The sequence below is a fragment of the Capronia epimyces genome, assembly GCF_000585565.1.
Source record: "Capronia epimyces CBS 606.96 chromosome Unknown aczIQ-supercont1.6, whole genome shotgun sequence".
Classification (NCBI taxonomy): Eukaryota; Fungi; Ascomycota; class Eurotiomycetes; order Chaetothyriales; family Herpotrichiellaceae; genus Capronia; species Capronia epimyces.
The window spans coordinates 1,587,783-1,605,025 of record NW_006912909.1 but is presented as its reverse complement, the minus strand read 5'-3'; the positions used below and the strand labels follow the sequence as shown (position 1 = coordinate 1,605,025).

Sequence of the window (17,243 nt, the reverse complement as noted above, 5' to 3'; positions counted from 1 at the left end):
TGTCCTCGCAGAGGGCCAGATGAGCGTGCGTGAATTTGCGTCATGCTTCGGCGGAAGCTTGGTGTTGATGTGGATGGATGGTCTGTGCAGCCGTGGAGAGCGATTTGGACCAAGCCACCACCACTGGATTTACGCTGTACGGAGTACACTGGGTACGGATACTCCGTACTGGATCCTATGATATCCGCACCCTCTTCCGCTGGCGGATCTCGGATAACGGACACATTTCCAGCCAGCGAGTCAACAGGAAGGGAAAAATATCTCAGCGGAGCCGGGCGACCCCAGCTTGACCTTTGGGATTTCAAGACAGTGGTACAGATACAGAGTACAGAGTACAGAGTACATGTAGTAATCGCTGTTGGCGGTTCGCCCGCTTGAATTACGAGAGCGGCAATACTAGAGCAGTGTGCAGTGTGCAGTGTACAGTATACCGCCATCAAGCCAAGGCCAGAGCCAGATGCCCATCGAGAGGGTTGGGACCTTGTCATTTCTTCTCGTATCATCATCATCTCGTGAATAGACCATGGCTGGCCTCACGCCCTGCTGACAATCCTACCTTGACGTATATACAAACGCCCTGCCACATTGATTGCTGTGAACCAATATCAACCCCCGTTGCTCGTTCGGGTCGACAAATGAAATACCCTCAAATTTCCCAGCCGTAGCTGCGCCTCGCAAGCCTCACATGAAAGGCAGCCCTCCCAGGCAAAAAGAAACGCTGTTTATGCTCCCAGTGTCGCGGCCGCAGTTGCGGGCAACGACACCACCAAATCCAAATCCAATACCTTGCGCCTTATGCCATGTGTGCGGAAAAAAACGAGTGACGAAGACTCCCATGCTGTCTTGCATGCGAAATAGCCCGGTGAATATTATTTTCATCGAATAGAACTTTCCAGATGCCGGCCTGTCATCTTTCTGACTTCTGCCAGGAATTAAGGTAAGCCATCAGCCCAACCCCTATCAGGACCACTCCTAGCATCGAGACATACGGCGCCGACTGAGCGAGGGAATCCTCATGGCCACTTCTGTCCTTCAGTACAGTAGCGACCGCCCGCTCGAGATGAGCTGGTAGCCTCGGCGCTCGAATGTGGCCGTTGCCCTGTAATGGCCGTTTCGCTTTGGAAGTCAGGTTGGATCCAGCTTCGTCGGCGACCACCACGACGGCATCGTCATCCTTCTCCGACAGAAGGCGTCGATCCCGGGATTTGTTAGGAGACGCCTCTTCTTTCCCATTTTCTTCCCGGAGTTTGTTGATCATCTCCGCGAGACTCTTTCTCGCATTCGTCGCGTCCGCTTCCGCGGTCTCGGCACGTCGTTGGAAGTTGTCCATGTCTGTTTTCAGTCTTTGCATCTCTCCCAAGACTTGTTCTAGATTTTGTTCGAGACTTTTGGTCCTGTCCTCGGCTTCATCGCTCCTCTCGCGCTCTTCAGATTGATTGACCGGAGTCATGGCAAGCCCCGTCTCTACAACGGGTTCCGGCTGTTCCTGCACCACCGACACGGGTCGGGCCGCAGTGGTGTGCTCCAGCCTGCGGGCTCGCTCTTCAGCGTCCTCTCTTGCTGAGCGCTCCTGTTTGAGCATATCTTCCAACTGTTTAACTCTTGCTCCTTGAGAATCAAGTTCTTTCTTGGCAATCGACAGCGCTTCAATCAAAGCTAACATCTGACTGTTTGGAGGGTTTGTTGGGGACTGAGTAGAGCTGTTGGGCGGCCTGGCGGTATCACTTCTTTTCAGAAGATTTGTAAATGACGTTGTGACTGGACTCGCTTTGGAGCTGTCAGGCTTCTCAGGTAAAGGCTGCTGCGGTGGTGGTGCAGGTGGGTCGGCGAAGCGGGCGGCATGGTCCAACTTTGATGCCTTGGACCGCCCATTGGATTGTTTCTGAGCAGCCGTTTCTTTCGCCTGCGGTTGAAGCTTGGGAGGTTCGCCTCCTGGGGTCAAGATTGAGTTTAAAAATGAGCCTGCTTGCTCGAGTTCTTCTGCCTGCTGCTTGGCTGTGCGCATTTCAGACTATGATTCGTTAGTAGATATGACAGATTAATCTGCGCCTTACTTACTGTGAGCGTTTTGACCAGCTGTTCGATATTCAACGGCGCCCCCCAGAAATTCATTTGTCGTTGTTGGGCCACGGAGCTCATCTGACTTCCCGCAACACTAGCTGGGGCCGATAGGCGTCCACCGGTTGCCGAGCCGCCAGAGCGACTGCGTGAATGCATCATAGGTGAACTCACGGGCGACGGCAGCAGTGCACCCCCATGTGATGGATCGAGGTCACCAAAGCTGAGGTCAAGAACGTTGTTGGAGGCTCCAGGAAGACCGACGTATTCCACCTTGGCAGATACTTTGTGGTGGACAATGGTCTTCTGATCCTCACTCACAATATCAATCCCCAGCTCTAGGGTGTCATGCTGCCGAAGTTCGTGCGGGTCAGATTCGCGATTTTCCAGGGAGAGTCGCTGTCCGTTCACAAATGTCCCGTTGGATGATTTCACATCCCGAATCCAGACCTTTCCATTCCGATCGGCCCAAACTTCTGCATGTTGCCGTGACAAGACTTTGGAATCAAAATAACCATTCACAGGAGTTGGCATGGTCTTGGCATTCGTCTGCCTCCCAATGCGTAGGACTTCCGGGTAGAAAGGCAGACTGATCTGCTTCCTTTCAAAAGTGCCATTCATAGGTAACAAGGCCAATATCGCGCCCGATTCAGCCGCAGATTGTCCATTCACGACCCGGGTTCCGTTAGTTGCATTGGTCGGGCTCTGACTGGGAAGGGCGGGTTGCACCGCATTCTTCACCCCCATGAGTGAATTTCCGATGGCCGTCTGAAGTGAGCCATTTGCACGGGCATTCGACACGCTGGATGTGGATTCCGATTTCGACACCGGCCAAAACCCGCCTCTTGCTTTTTTCTTTGATCCATGTCCTGCCTCGCCAGAAGTGTCATTTTGTGTGAGGGTGACTGTCGAGGAGGAAGAACTGGTGGATGAAAGGGATGAAGATGAGCTGCTCCTCTGCACAGTCTTGCGCTGTGGCAGGAACATGCGAGACACCTCGTCAGTGCTCATGGTCGAGAACCCTCCACCCGCGCTATTGATACCATTCCAATTCAGTCTAGATAGATTTTGAAAATTCGGAGGTGGTGCCACGGCGGTCGTCATCGGAGCGTCGTGGGGCTTAGGGGGAAACGGTGCTCGACTCGGAAGCTCTGAGGAATTTCCTGAGGATTTCGTCTCGATAGTGTAGGGTTAAAAAAAGAGTTCCGGAAGAACAAAAATAGACGGCCGATGGTACGTAGAGCCCGTCATGTGTCAAGTGTCCGATCTCAAAGGTAGCTCACGTCTGGGGAGGTACATTTGTCAGTCCATCCGCTGATTACGAACTCGGATAGCCAGCTATGGCGGAAGGAAGCGACCTTCTGGAGATCGGTTGAAGACATACAAGCATGAATCAGACTGAGAATGTTCGACGAGAGGATTGCTCGCGTGCGAAGATGGAGTCAGCGGGGGTGTGGTGAGGAGGTCTTGGGGCTGACCAGTCGGGTGCGATCGTGGTAAAAGGGGCAAGTATAATAGCGATTCGTCATGAGAGAAGTGTTATAGAAGAACCGTCGGAGTTGATGGTGGTGTTTTGTAGTTTGCGAAATGTCTCGACGATGCTTTTGAGGGTGCGCCTGTGGACGAGATCAAGTCAGTCGGTCCAGATTGACGCTGGAAGCAGCACGCGGGCTGACGAAAGAGGATTAGCCTCCGCCAAGGGGTACGGGCGGGTATTTGAGCGAGAGCGATTTTGTCTGACAGAACATTCACCGCCCATCGCACCTGTACTCTGTAGAGTGTTGACAGTCCAAGACACTCGAGGTCGCGTCATTAGGTACCGGGCACTCAACAATACCGGTAAATGCTGGTATGGGACAACACCGGCGACTGCCCAGTTCAAGTTTCCGGGTACATATCAGCCGAGTCCACGTGACAAGAACTTTTGGACAGTCTGCGTAACTTACCTTAGGTAAGATACTATATCATCAGCTCGACCCAGAGCACCGAATACACCCTCCCTGCCTTGCATTGGATGTATTTGTTGCATCCCGGGTCAGAGTGCAGGATGAGGTGGTATGGAGTTCTGTCGATACTCGCCTCTCTCCTCCTTCCGACGCGTGCCATATTCGCCGACGATGCCTTTCACATAGACTATCACCATGCCCTCCTGGGTAGCCCTCAGGCACACGCTACCTTCTTCCACAAACCCCAGACCTCTACGAATGCATCCCTCCTTTACACAATTTCCGACAAGGCCGTCTTAGGCGCAGTCAACCCCAAAGATGGCTCATTGCTTTGGCGCCAACCCCTCGCGGGACGTCCTGTCAATAATGCGTCCAGTTCATTTCTGGTCGCTGGAGAAAGAGACGGTCAGATCATCAGTGGATATGGTAGAACTGTGGCCTGCTGGGATGCGTTGAATGGTCGTCTTGTGTGGGATTACACTGTTCCCGAAGGGACCACGATCCATGGCCTGCAGGCCATTCCGGTTGGAGGCTCAAACACAAACGATCTCCCTCAAGACATTCTGGTCCTGGCCACCCCCGACCACTCAAATGCCCACGCTATTCTCAGTCGCATCGCTGGTGACGGAAGCGGGACGAGATGGGAGCACAAGGATTCCAGTCTTTCCCCCAGCTCGTCCGCGTCGATTGCCGCGTCTTCGCAGCACGTTTACTATATCACCAAGTCTCATGGTCTGTTGGCCAGCAGCAAGGCCAAGGTTGTCACATTGGATGGTACTACTGGGCACGAAGCTGGCCAGACCAGCGTCGCGGTTGACTCGGATCCATTGGGTGATGGCGGCGAATACTCCACGGCCTCATGCTCAGGATTCCCTTTCTTGATTTCCGCCGACAAGGGTTCCAAGTCGGTGAAATTTAGCCTTCTGACAAATCCAAACCCAAAGGTTGTGGGCCTCACGCTCGACGACAAAGGTGAAGATATTGAAGACATAACTGTGCACCATGCCTGCGATGTTACTGCACCGACACATTTCCTCCTTCACATCCGAGGCAAGACATGCCAATGGGCAGAAATATATCATGTGGATGTCAAGTCAGGCGGAGCCACGAGAGCGTATCTTTTGCCTGCCACAGAAGAGAAGAGCGCTTTTGCCGCCACCGGCAGTGGTTCGAGTGTGTATTTCACACGCAGTACAGAGTCTGAGGTCATTCTGTACTCGTCCGAATCCCACGGCCAACTTGGACGATGGCAGAAAACCAGTTTTCGGGCAACCCCAGGCATTTCTCCTTCCCACACAGTTGCCGAGGTTGTCAGCAAGGGGAAAGCTAGCTTTGCTGTTCGCTTAGCCGAGACCTCACAGAGCGGCAATTGGTCCTTGGTCCGCAATGGGGAACTGCTGTGGACAAGACCTGAGATGTTGGCCTATGTAAACATTGCAGCTTGGGCAGAAGATGCTGGTCCGGACGCTTTGGCAGAGGAACTCGATCTCGAATCGTCGGTTAACCCTCTGACAGGCTACATTCACCGGGTCAAACGCCATCTTACTGATCTCGTCAGCCTGCCTAGCTACCTTCAGGGCGTCCCAGAAACGATTGTGAAATCGTCCCCCGAGTCAGATGCCATTGCCCGCCGAAACCTCGTCGGGACCAAAACAGTCATCCTTGGCTCCCGTCGACATGAATTGATCGCATTGGACGCCACGAATGCCGGCGTCTTTCAGTGGCAAACCGATCTTTCATCCCACATATCTCCCGGCGCGGAGATGAAATCCATCGTTGTGGACGAGGGAAGGGCACATGTCTATCTATCTGACGGCGCTTTGATCGTCATCAATGCCTCTAATGGGAAGGTCATCGAACATCAGTCTGGACATGGCCCACTTTCAAACTTGGTTCGCATTCCTGGTGGTCCTGCACCGGCCGCAATCAAGGTCGAGGCGGATGGCACGCCCCGCCCTGCAGAGGATAGTGCTGCAGTGCATCCTTTGGAAGGCAACACCGTGGTGACCATAAGCGACGATGGGAAGGCTTTCGGCTGGGCTATAGGTCAGAGTGTCGAGAAAACCTGGGTGCTCGAGCCACGAGACGGTACTAAGATCATTAATGCAGTGGCGCGCGCAGAGCACGATCCTGTGGCATCCATTGGAAAGGTTCTGGGTGACAGATCCGTTCTGTACAAATATCTTTCCCCGAATGTGGCACTCCTGATAGCCGAGTCACATTCCGACTTGACAATCTACTTGATCGATGCTGTCACCGGTGCCGTCCTCCACACATCAACCCACCAGGCTATTGTGCCGGGCACGGATATTCCCGCCGTCATGTCCGAGAACTGGTACGCTTATTCATTCACAAGTCGAGATCCGGCCACGGAAGGCATCGCCACGCAACTGGTCATTGCTGAACTCTACGAATCATCAATCCCCAATGACCGTGGACCTCTAGGATCTCGCACGAATTTCTCCGAATTCTCAGTCGATGCGGGCGTTAGGCCCCATGTCATCTCTCAAGCTTTTACGATCCCAGAGCCGATTTCCAGCTTGGCGGTTTCGCAGACTGCGCAGGGCATCACGACACGCCAAGTGCTGGCCACATTACCAAATTCAAATGCAATCGTCGGCATTCCCCGCGAGATACTAGACGCTCGAAGACCGGTTGATCGTGACCCAACGGCCAGTGAGCGAGAAGAGGGTTTGATGCGGTATTTCGCGAATCTCGAGCTGGACCCCAAGCATTTCCTGACCCATGCTCGCGAGGTGGTCGGCGTTCGCAAAATCATGGCATCCCCGAGTTTGTTGGAGAGCACCAGCGTAATTTTCGCATTTGGGCACGATGTGTTCGGCACACAAATTGCGCCCAGCCTGGCCTTTGACGTGCTAGGGAAAGGGTTCAACAAAGGTCAGCTCGCTCTTACCGTGGTGGCTCTATTCGCCGGGGTTCTCGCTCTCAGGCCCCTAGCTCGGAAAAAGACTGTAGAAGGCAGATGGGGGCAGTGAAGCAAAAGCCAGTGGGACATTTGGGATAAATGTAAATGCATTGCGTGGCTCGAGTAACGATCACTTATCAAGGGTGCTGTCGGTATCACTTGGTAGATAGAAAATAACCCATGTCATAAGGCTGAGATTCAGGAGCAGCCAGTCAGAATAGAAGGTTCTAGCAGCTTCCACTCGGAGTTGGAGATGGTCGACCGCCTGGCGTTGGGCTAAGGGGCCTAAGGAGCCCCGTGCGTCATTCCTCACCTGTTGGCCGTCGCCCATCACCCATCGCCAGTCTCCCGGCTTCTGCCCAGTTCTGCAAACACCCACAAGGTCTTCCGGCAGCTCCCTTTCCATACTCCAAGTCAAAGTCGCGTGCTAAGCTGAGAAAAGATTGTGATCGCTCAGACAGACGTATTGGGATCTCACTCGATCATTCCACCGTTCATCCAGCCTAAATCGCGCAGCCCGGCTTTCCTTCCTCCCTCGTGCCGTTGACGCAGCCTCGCTCCGTCCCTGCGCCCTCTCACTCCCACCTTATTTCTCTCCCTTCCTGTCGGTCTCTGTTTTCTCGCACACAAAAGTACATACGACATTAACACCCTTAATACTCGACCAATCATACACACGAACTCGCCATGGTAGCAGAGACCAAACTCTACGATGCCCTCTCCGTCTCCCCTACTGCCACCCAAGACGAAATCAAGAAAGCGTACAGGAAAGCAGCCTTGAAGTGGCATCCTGACAAGAACAAAGACAGCCCCAATGCTTCTGAAAAGTTCAAAGAGGTATCCCAGGCATACGAGGTACTCTCCGACCCGGAAAAGAGGAAGGTCTATGATCAATATGGTCTAGAATTCCTTTTGAGAGGAGGCCAGGCACCGCCGCCCGGTGCTGAAGGTGGCATGCCTGGAGGAGGATTCCCCGGGGGTATGCCAGGCGGTTTCAGCTTCGGCGGAATGCCAGGCGGCGCCGGCGGTGGTGGAGGAGCCAGGACCTTCCACTTCACCACCAATGGAGGCGGTTCCGGCTTCAGCTTCTCCGATCCCAATGACATATTTTCCAATTTTAGCCGCAGCGGTGGGTTAGGCGGAGAGGACGACGATATCTTCAACCTTTTAGGCGGTGCCTTTGGTGGCGGTGGACGAGCAAGCGGCGGGAGCAGAAGAAGTACGGGTGGCTTTGCTCAGAGACCACAACCGCGACCGCAAACCCCAGAAGTCTCCGTGGTCGAACGGCAGTTGCCTGTCAGTCTAGAGGACCTGTACAAGGGAACCCACAAGAAGATGAAGATCAAGAGAAAGACCTTCAATTCCCAGGGACAACGAACAACAGAAGACAAGATCTTGGAGATGGACATCAAGCCCGGTTTGAAAGCCGGCTCCAAGATCAAGTTTTCGGGCGTAGGTGACCAGGAGGAAGGCGGTAGTCAAGACTTGCATTTCATTGTCGCCGAAAAACCTCACGCCACATTGGTCCGTGATGGCGATAACCTGAAGACGATGGTTGAATTGGACCTGAAGGAGGCCTTGACGGGGTGGCAAAGGACGGTGACCACAATCGACGGGAAACAACTGAAAGTTTCAGGTGCAGGACCGACGCAGCCTGGATATGAAGAGAGATTCCCGGGCCTTGGAATGCCCAACAGCAAAAAGCCGAGCGAGAGAGGCGATTTTATTGTGGAGGTGAAGGTCAAATTCCCCAAGTCGTTAACACCAGCACAAAAGGCCAAGATCAAGGAGGCTCTTTCATGAGTTGCTGGTGTTTGAAGCACGGCGCAGTCTCGTCCCCGGGTTCCAGTTGGACCGTGAACGAGAAGCAATCACCATTCCCAGGAGAAGTACCGTTGACCGGTATGGGTCTTCGGGGAGGTCAAAAACCATATACAATAGCTGACCCGACATGCTGCGTTCAGCGTCAGACCTGGGATGGACAGGAAGCATCCCATCCCGTCCCATGAATTGGAGCATCGTGGCGGCCTAGTCGATCGATGGGAGTTGGGGGCGATGAATTTAATGGGCTGTTGGTTTAACCGCACATGGAGGATGGAGACTCGGAGTCAAAACGAGTGGACACAGGAAAATCAGTTTCCTGATGGTCTTCACGAAATCCAATACTAATGGATTACGAATTCACAATTGCCTGTTTTTTCAGTTGTCAGATGTCTAGCCGGCCCAAATGGATATTATTGATGTAGCCTATTACCTATTACCTATTACCTCTAATACCTTCAGCTCAAGCGTGAGTGTCTGCTCGTGTACCAATACGTAGCAGCATTAGTATAGAATCGCACTGGACAAGGCTGTACGTACTAGACAACGGCAGCCTCGTTGCCAGTGTGGTACCAGTCTTGTGCTTTGGCGGGAAAGCTCTACGGCCTGAATTCTTCTCGACTCAAGGCCACTAACCGCCTCCTGTGAGCCTTATCGCTGCCTTGGTATATACTTGTGCCTCGAGTCGCGACCGGGTACCAGGCACCAAGCCAGATAGTTCTAAAAGCGGCGCCGTCGGGGTGAGCACGTCGTGAGTTGCCATTGCTTGAGCCGCCAAGCACTCTGGCAACCCTTCGCCGTCTCCGAAGCACCAAACTCCAAGGCTGAAGCGCCGTTCAATGCAGCGCCAGGGCCAGGGCTTAGGATGCCTGTCGCGGCCATGTTCCTGGTCTGAAATGTAGGTGACCTTGTTCTCTGTTAGTCGTGGTGATCAGATTCACTGTATTGCTGCATTGCTGCATTGCTACATTGCTTTGCTACATTTGCTGTGTGCCCCATGGCCTGCTAGTGAGAGACAGCTTCCAGCCTCCAGCTTCAACACACCATGTCCAGCTTCAGCTCCTTTTCAGGCCGTCCCGATACGTCGGTGCCTGCTTCTTCCAGCCTATCCCTGACCTCTGCGCCGTCGGATGCGAATGCGAATGATCCTTCATCCGAGACTCAAGATGCTGGCGCACCCTTTGTCCCCAATATATTTGACCTTGTCTACCTCGCCCAGCGAGCCGAGCTCTCGGTGGCACGCCCGGTCATGCAGCTATTCCTCGGCGCCCAAGCCATTGACCAGTCCACGTATCTGGGCCAAGGTGCCTCCTTCGAAGTGTCGTCCAAGAGGGTCCCCAAATCAGAGGGCATGGTGTATGAGACAAAGACCCTAGGCTTGACATTGTCTACCCGACAGGGCCAATACGATGAGAGGGTGCTGGTATACAAGACAGCCAAGATCGCCTTCAATGAGCTGGGAGAGCCACTGGCCAAAGATCGAAGAGCCATGGACTCAGTGCTTATGGAGATGTACGCCCTGATCCACCCGCCACTGTACAAGCATCGTAACATCGTGACGCTCCTCGCATTGGGTTGGGGCAGCAATCCTTACAACCCGTCCTATCGGTTGCCTGTCATCGTCACTGAATATGCCGACCATGGCAATCTAGCCGCGCTGCAAGCCAAGGAGACTCTCGGCTCAGACACAAAGCTGAACCTCAGCCTTGACATTGGGCGCGGGCTGCAGATTCTGCACCGTTGCGGCATCATCCACGGGGACGTGAAATCGGAGAACATTCTGGTCTTTTCTGACCCCCAAAAGAAATATGTCGCGAAGCTTGGTGACTTTGGCTTCTCCGTCGTGGGCCAAGCATCTGCCGACCCAGTGCGTATTGGGGGGACCAACCCATGGAGAGCCCCAGAAACCACCGCCGCGGTGCCTCGCCATCTTCTGGCCCAAACGGACGTGTACTCGTTTGGCCTGACAATATGGCGCATTGCCATGGACGGCATGAACCCATTCCACATTCTCCGTGGTGACTCGCACACAGAGATAAGCCTGACAGCAGAAATCGAGCGTCTCAAGCATCAAGATTTACTCAAGGAGAAGGCAGATCTTGACGCCTGGTATCCTGCCTGGGTCCTGTCATCTATGGACAAGCTCGCAGGCGGCTCGCTGCCTGATATGACGAAAGTGGTCCAATTGGTACAGCAGGTTCAAACTCTCTTAACCGGGGGTAGTATGGATATCGTTCAGGCGATCAATTTCATAAAATATATTTTTTGGATATTGCACCAGCATGGCATGGCCAGCACACCAATCTATGGACAAATTAGGCAAGCTGTCTTGACCGCCGCGCTCTCAGATCCTTTCTACGGCAAGGTTGCCGCCGCGTTGAAACAATGCGTTCTCCGAAATCCTCCAAACCGAAACCTCGAAGGCGCCATGTCTGCATTGACTCCATCCACTGATGCTGAACAGGACGCTGGGTACGTATGATCCATCCGCCTCTGTGTTTGGGAGACCTTTTCCTGGTCGATCCGGCAACACACCCGGAACAGAGGTACTTTTGATAATGCAATCAGCTAACTCAAGATTCAGCCAAGTGGACGGTGACATACTGCTGCGACGGAGCTTCGATGTGAGTACACTATGCTGCGCCAATGTGTTCTTAGTACGGAGTAACTGATTCCATTTTAGCACCATCTGATGTCCTGGCAAGCCGTGAGAGAACTACAGCCCTCGGTCCAAACATTCCTCTTCCAACGATCCCGTGCAAGGGCGGACTCGAATGCCTCTCGCAACAGGATCAACCCGCCCGAGTGTTTTGTACTTGGGTCGTTCTACCTCAACGGATACGGCACCCAGCCTGACTTTGCCGAAGCACGGCGCCTCATCCTCCATGCCGCTCGAAATGGGCACGAGGTGTCGCAGGCGTACGCCTGGCGCATCGCTAAGATTTCAGGAGCTGAGCTCGCCACTGACGAACAGCTTCTGAAGATGATGGAAACCCGGGCATTTAGCGGGTCAAGAGCAGCGCTGCAAGACCTTTCCCTGATCGCGCCCGAGAAGGTCGAACGAGTGAAGAAACTTCTGAAGCTGGGATTGGCAGGGGTAGGTGCATCGTTCTGGGACGACGACCTGATCCACGGGTTTACCTTCCCTCAATGGATGAATACCTTCAACAACACCGCCATGCTGGTGAAGAATTTTTCGAATCTGCGTGCCATCGCAGACTACAGGGTCAACAAACGTGGTGACCGCATCCTGCACATGGCAGCGAGCTGCGGCCAACCTCAAGCGATCGAAGCGCTCTTGGACAACTTTCCAGCCCTAACCGTCAACCAACTCAACGATACAGGCGAGACCCCCTTGCTTTCTGCCTGCCGTTCGGGACACCGAGAAGTCGTCAGTCTCTTGATAGAAAGAGGAGCTGATCCAACCATTGTGACCAGCTCAAAGGAATCTCCCTTGCATTGGCTCATCTCATTCGAGGAGGACGAAGTAGGAGAAGTGGGGGAAGCTCTCGTCTCCAAAGGTGCCAACCGGCGGTTACTGACCACACAAGGCCTCAATTACAGCAATTTCCCGTCGGGGGTTGATTCGGACAATCTCCCTCCTGGCACGCCCTTGACCTGGGCTGTCCATCACGATCGGCCGGACATTATCAAGTTCTTAATTCGTGCTGCAGGTACCGCCGGCATCTGCGTTGACAAAGCGGCCAACCAGCCGTCACCGATGGAATGGGCCGCCCACTACCACCATCGAGAATGCCTCGAAGCAATGATCAGCGCGATGAAGGAAGAGAAACTCGGCTTCACGTACCTCCATTTTCTGCAGAGCGCCGTGCACAGCGCAGACGTGTTCTCGATGGTTTTGAGAAATGGTATTGCGTACGTGGATCGGTTCAAAGACACTATGACTTATCTATTGGAGGAGACACATCCCGCATCCTTCGCCACGGGAATAGGATCATTTGGGCACACTCTGCTGTACTACGCAGTCTCGGAAGCCCATGACTTGGCAGCGGAGTATCTACTGGCCCCAGAGACCGAGCAGCTTCTCCAAACCGGCTGGGAACGAGTCAAAGAGACGGCCAAGGACGACGCCGACATTCCCATCCGCCGATACGGTGTCTTCAGCCGTGAGCATGTCAACATCCCTTGCGGCGATGAACAACGGACGCCACTGTTGGAGTGTGTTCGCTGGAACCGCCGCAGCCTTTTCGAGCTGCTGATCAGCAACGGGGCCGAAGTCACGGCGAGAAGCCGGAACCCATTTGACAACACTCAAACCAATTGGAGTGCTCTTCACACGTTTGCCCACGCGGGCCATGACACCGACATCTCATTGGCGGCGCGGATCATCGAGGCAGGGGTACCAGCCGATGCTCCAGTGGAAGGGAGTGACAACGTGGACCTCGAGACGCCGCTGTTGGTGGCGGTGAAAAACAACGCATTCAAGCTTGCAGAAGTGCTGCTTCGCCATGGCGCCAATCCCAACGCCAAATGTGTCTCGTCCGGCTTGATAGCGCTGGAATACCCCACCACGATTTTGGGCCACATTGCCGCTTCTACAGCGCGCGAATCTGCCTCGCGTCTACGCTTCATCCTGACACAATGTCCCGCTATCGTCGACGAAGGAGCGGAAACAAGCCGGCAGATTGACATGATCGTAGAGCCGGAGCGAGCGATGACCGCCTTGCATCGAGCCGCGTGGGCTTTTCAAGGGGTGTCTGATCGGCTTCCGGGTGGAACTTCAGCGCCAGAAGCAGTCAAGCGAGGGCAGTACGATTTCTCGCAGAACCGAGAGATCATGGTCGAATTGCTCCAGCACTTCGGCGGCAACAAGGACTACCTGAACGCCAGGACGGGCGATGCGCTCCTGCGGCGGACGGCACTCCACTTGGCTGTTGACTCGGTCAATGTCCGAGCGGTTGAGTTGCTACTCGAGCACGAGACAGTGGACGCCAGTATCAAGGACGCAAACGGGCAAACGGCTCTCGATGTGGCGCGTGAAGCCGGTCGACATTTCGGCGTGAAATGCGACGGACCTTGTGAACAGCTGCCCATCCCTGGTCGAAGATGGCACTGTATCGTTTGCCCGGACCACGATCTGTGTGATGTATGCTACCGGGCTTTGGAAGGGAAGTCAACAGAGCATGAATTCAGAGAGGTGTCGTTGAGTGAGACGTGCGCGGATATTTCTGCAAAGAGCAAACGGCAGTGGGTTATTTCTGAGGAAATTACAGGGTTGGCGGAAATCATTGATTTTTTGCAAGCCCGACAAACGCTTCAAGGCATGAGAGAGGCATTTCATGGTTTAGATGTTTCTGATTGACTGAGCGGTGGTTAAGTGATGTTGTATTTCTACCGTGAAGTCAATGTTGGGTTTCTGAAGGGTACTTAAGTGATGTTTGGTTTCTGAGCCGTGATTCAGTGATGTTGGACGTCTACCCGTGGTGAACGAAGTCAATGTTGGGTTTATGACTCGTTGTGAAGTCAAGTGATGTTGGGGTTTCATGATCTCGGAGTCTCTGACCAACTGGCCCATGCCATGGCTTAAATGAATGATTTGATTGACTGATTGGCGGGAGCAGGAAGGAAAAGCATTGATATAGAGCTACAGTATCATGAATCATGAACCGTTGATCATGAAGTGTTGACCATGAAGTGTTGATCATGAACCGTTGACCATGAACCGTTGACCATGAACTGTTAATCATGAACTGTTGACTATAAACCGCTGACCATGAACTGTTAATCATGAACTGTCATCATGAACCGTTGACTATAAAGAGTAAATTATAAACCGTTGATCATGAACCGTTGACATGGACCGTTGATCATGAAGTGTTGATCATGAAGTGTTGACTATGAATCATAAACCATGAACCGTTACCATGAGCCGTTGACATGAACCGTTGACCATGAAGTATAACCCCGTAAACTGTTAACCATGAACCATGAACCATGACATGAAACAAGTAGACCTCGAGTCATTCTGGATACACTAGAGCGCTGCCTCAGATACAGATACAGATTCTGATCCTAATTCTGAGTCTGAATCTAATTTAGATTCAACCGAGAGACCCGATACATAGAGACCGGTTTCAGAATCAGATCCCGAGTCCGATTTGAAGTCCGAATTAGATTCCGAATTCCAGCGATCCAATTGAGAGATTGATTTCCATCCAAATCAAATCAAATCCGGCATTTCTCCAAGTTCCGCACCATATCCAGCAAAGTCGGCAACGTATCAGGCGCGGCATGCAGCGGCGTCAAGCCCAGGTCGAGACAGCTGCCGACGATGCGGGCATAGACATCGCCCATACGATATCTGATCTGGCCGGAGTGGAGTTCGGTGCGGATCAAGTGGTGAGGCAGACGAGCGAGATCGGACAAAGGGACGGGAGTAAATTGATGGTCGGTAGTGGTGTTGTTGTGGGGATCATTTGTTTTTCCCTTCTTTTTGTCCCTTTCCCTCACATCCACACAGTCCTTCACAATATGTTTGAGCGTCTTCCACTCGGCCAGCTCGACCAGCATCACGCCCAGACTGTAGAGGTCCATGTGTTTCTGGAACGAGGTGGACGGGTCGCCCAGGGCGTGGGGGTGACGGTAGATGTCGGCCTGGGGGTCGGATGATGGCTGCTCCGAGATCTCGGCGGGCGAGTCGAGTCGCGAGAAGGAGAATCCTGTCATGTAGGGGTCAAGGTTGGGCCTTGCACTGTTGTTGGTATAATTCTTCTTGTTGTTGCTGTCGTCGTTCTTGTAATCGTTGTCGTTGTCGTTATTGCTACCGTCGTTCTTTGTGTTGTTGTCGTTGTCATCGGTCTTGTCGTTCTTATCATTCTTGTCATTGTTGTTGTTGCCGCCCTCGCCACCCTCGCCGCCATCTCCAAAAAATACCACATTCTCCGATCGCAGGTCCTTGTGTAGCCAGCCCGCCGTGTGCAGCGTCAGTAAGGTGCGACAGAGCTGTAGCGCAATGCCGAGTCGGGTGGTTACGCTGGGGGATTTGAGGGTCTTGTTTTCGCGGATTAATTCGTAGAGCGAGAGCGGTTTTGGCGGAGACGGAGACGGAGACTGAGAAGAAGATGGAGCCAAAATTGAAGGTGAAGGGTTGATTGTCTCGCCTTTCTCGGGGTCGAGGTCGCAGTCGGTTCTTGTTGGGTAGCTATAAACAAACACAAAGCTCTCTCCGTCCTCGAAGAAGCCAATACACCGTAAGGTGCGGAATGATGGGTCCTTGGGCCTGGACAGGAGATAGGCCAGACCCTTGACTCGAGACAGGAGCTTGCCTTTCATTCGCGCTGGGACTCTCTTGTATTCGAGCCAGACGGGCTTGGAGTCGTAGATGCCCGAGGCGGTGTTGGCGTTGGTGTTGGAGGAAGAAACCACGGTCAGAAGGGCTCGATCGATAGGAGGTAGACTCAGATTCAGGTCTAGTCTCTTGGGGGTCGAGGACCCGGTCAGGTTCGGGTTCGGACCTGGGATTTCGTTGGATAGATAGTGAAGAGAATGTGGAACAAGAAGCGACGACGACGATGACGACGGTGATGACGATAGGGATAATGATGATAGTTGGTGTTGGCGGTAAAACCCTCCTTGTACACTTTCTACCGGATCCGGGTCATCAATCTCGATTCGAGCAACCTTCAAGTCGACGGCGACGTTCAGACCACCCGACACCTCGTCGCTGGTCTGTATGGCGCGCAGCTCGCCGACGTCCTTGCTCAGCTGGACCACTTTGGCCAGCACCTCGTTCATCAGCCAGGTCGAGTCCTCGCGCTGCAACGGGTCCAGCAGCGCCCACAGGCCGTCAACCAGCGTGCGCACGTCGCGCACCATGGCCTCGAACTTGGCCTTGTCCACGGCGGCCCACCACAGGCGTTTGGGGAGGTGGCTGTCGTTCTGGATCAGCTTGGCCCGGGCGAGGATGCGTTTGCGCAGTCGGTCCGAGACGAGTTTCTGGAGAACAGGAATAGGTCCGACTTTGGAGGTCGTGGTGGCGGTGGTAGCAGCAGCAGCGGTAGCAGAAGGGGTAGGGGTAGCAGTAGTAGCAGTAGTAGCAGTAGTAGCAGGTTCAGGTGTCGGTGTCTCATCCGTGTCATCCGGCATCTCGGACGCATTTTCCACCAAGACGAGTTTATAGCGTGTTCGAAGCTGGTCGGCCGTAAGCAGGCTCTCGAGCTGGGCCATGAGTTCCGAAGCCAATGAGTAATTCAGCCTCGGGTTCAAACCGCTGATGTTGGTGTTGGTGTTGGTGTCGTCCGCCTCGTCGCCAATCAAGCCCACCCCCCGCGCCCACTGGATGAAGCGATACTCTTCCAGACTCAACATGGTCTGGAGCAGCGACGCATCTTTGCCGAGGTTGTGGGCGCTAGAGAGCAGGGTGAAGCCCTGGACACAGCCACCAAAGATCTGGAACGATAGCGACACGACCGCCAGCACGGAGCCGGGATCCATGACTGCGGTTCAATCAACATCCAAACGCCTCAGTTCGC

The 17,243-nt window shown here is 53.7% G+C and overlaps 5 protein-coding genes across 5 annotated transcripts; 3 read left to right on the top strand and 2 right to left on the bottom strand.

Moving 5' to 3' along the window:
• Window positions 1-907: 907 nt before the first annotated feature.
• Window positions 908-3,069, bottom strand: A1O3_07473 (uncharacterized protein; the record flags this gene model as incomplete). Its single annotated transcript, XM_007737581.1, has 2 exons — window positions 908-2,011; window positions 2,059-3,069. 2 exons carry the CDS (start codon window positions 3,067-3,069, stop codon window positions 908-910), a joined length of 2,115 nt encoding a protein of 704 aa, XP_007735771.1.
• A 1,036-nt stretch (window positions 3,070-4,105) lies between these two features.
• On the top strand, window positions 4,106-7,000 carry A1O3_07472 (uncharacterized protein; the record flags this gene model as incomplete). Its single annotated transcript, XM_007737580.1, has 1 exon — window positions 4,106-7,000. The coding sequence occupies one exon, from the start codon at window positions 4,106-4,108 to the stop codon at window positions 6,998-7,000; it is 2,895 nt and encodes a 964-aa protein (XP_007735770.1).
• A 617-nt stretch (window positions 7,001-7,617) lies between these two features.
• Window positions 7,618-8,733, top strand: A1O3_07471 (DnaJ like subfamily B member 4; the record flags this gene model as incomplete). The annotated part of the gene is made up of 1 exon (XM_007737579.1): window positions 7,618-8,733. One exon carries the CDS (start codon window positions 7,618-7,620, stop codon window positions 8,731-8,733), a length of 1,116 nt encoding a protein of 371 aa, XP_007735769.1.
• A 1,063-nt stretch (window positions 8,734-9,796) lies between these two features.
• On the top strand, window positions 9,797-14,074 carry A1O3_07470 (serine/threonine protein kinase; the record flags this gene model as incomplete). Its single annotated transcript, XM_007737578.1, has 3 exons — window positions 9,797-11,223; window positions 11,336-11,375; window positions 11,435-14,074. The coding sequence occupies 3 exons, from the start codon at window positions 9,797-9,799 to the stop codon at window positions 14,072-14,074; spliced, it is 4,107 nt and encodes a 1,368-aa protein (XP_007735768.1).
• Window positions 14,075-14,937: 863 nt separating this feature from the next.
• A1O3_07469 (serine/threonine protein kinase) lies at window positions 14,938-17,205 on the bottom strand (the record flags this gene model as incomplete). Its single annotated transcript, XM_007737577.1, has 1 exon — window positions 14,938-17,205. The coding sequence occupies one exon, from the start codon at window positions 17,203-17,205 to the stop codon at window positions 14,938-14,940; it is 2,268 nt and encodes a 755-aa protein (XP_007735767.1).
• Window positions 17,206-17,243: the final 38 nt, after the last annotated feature.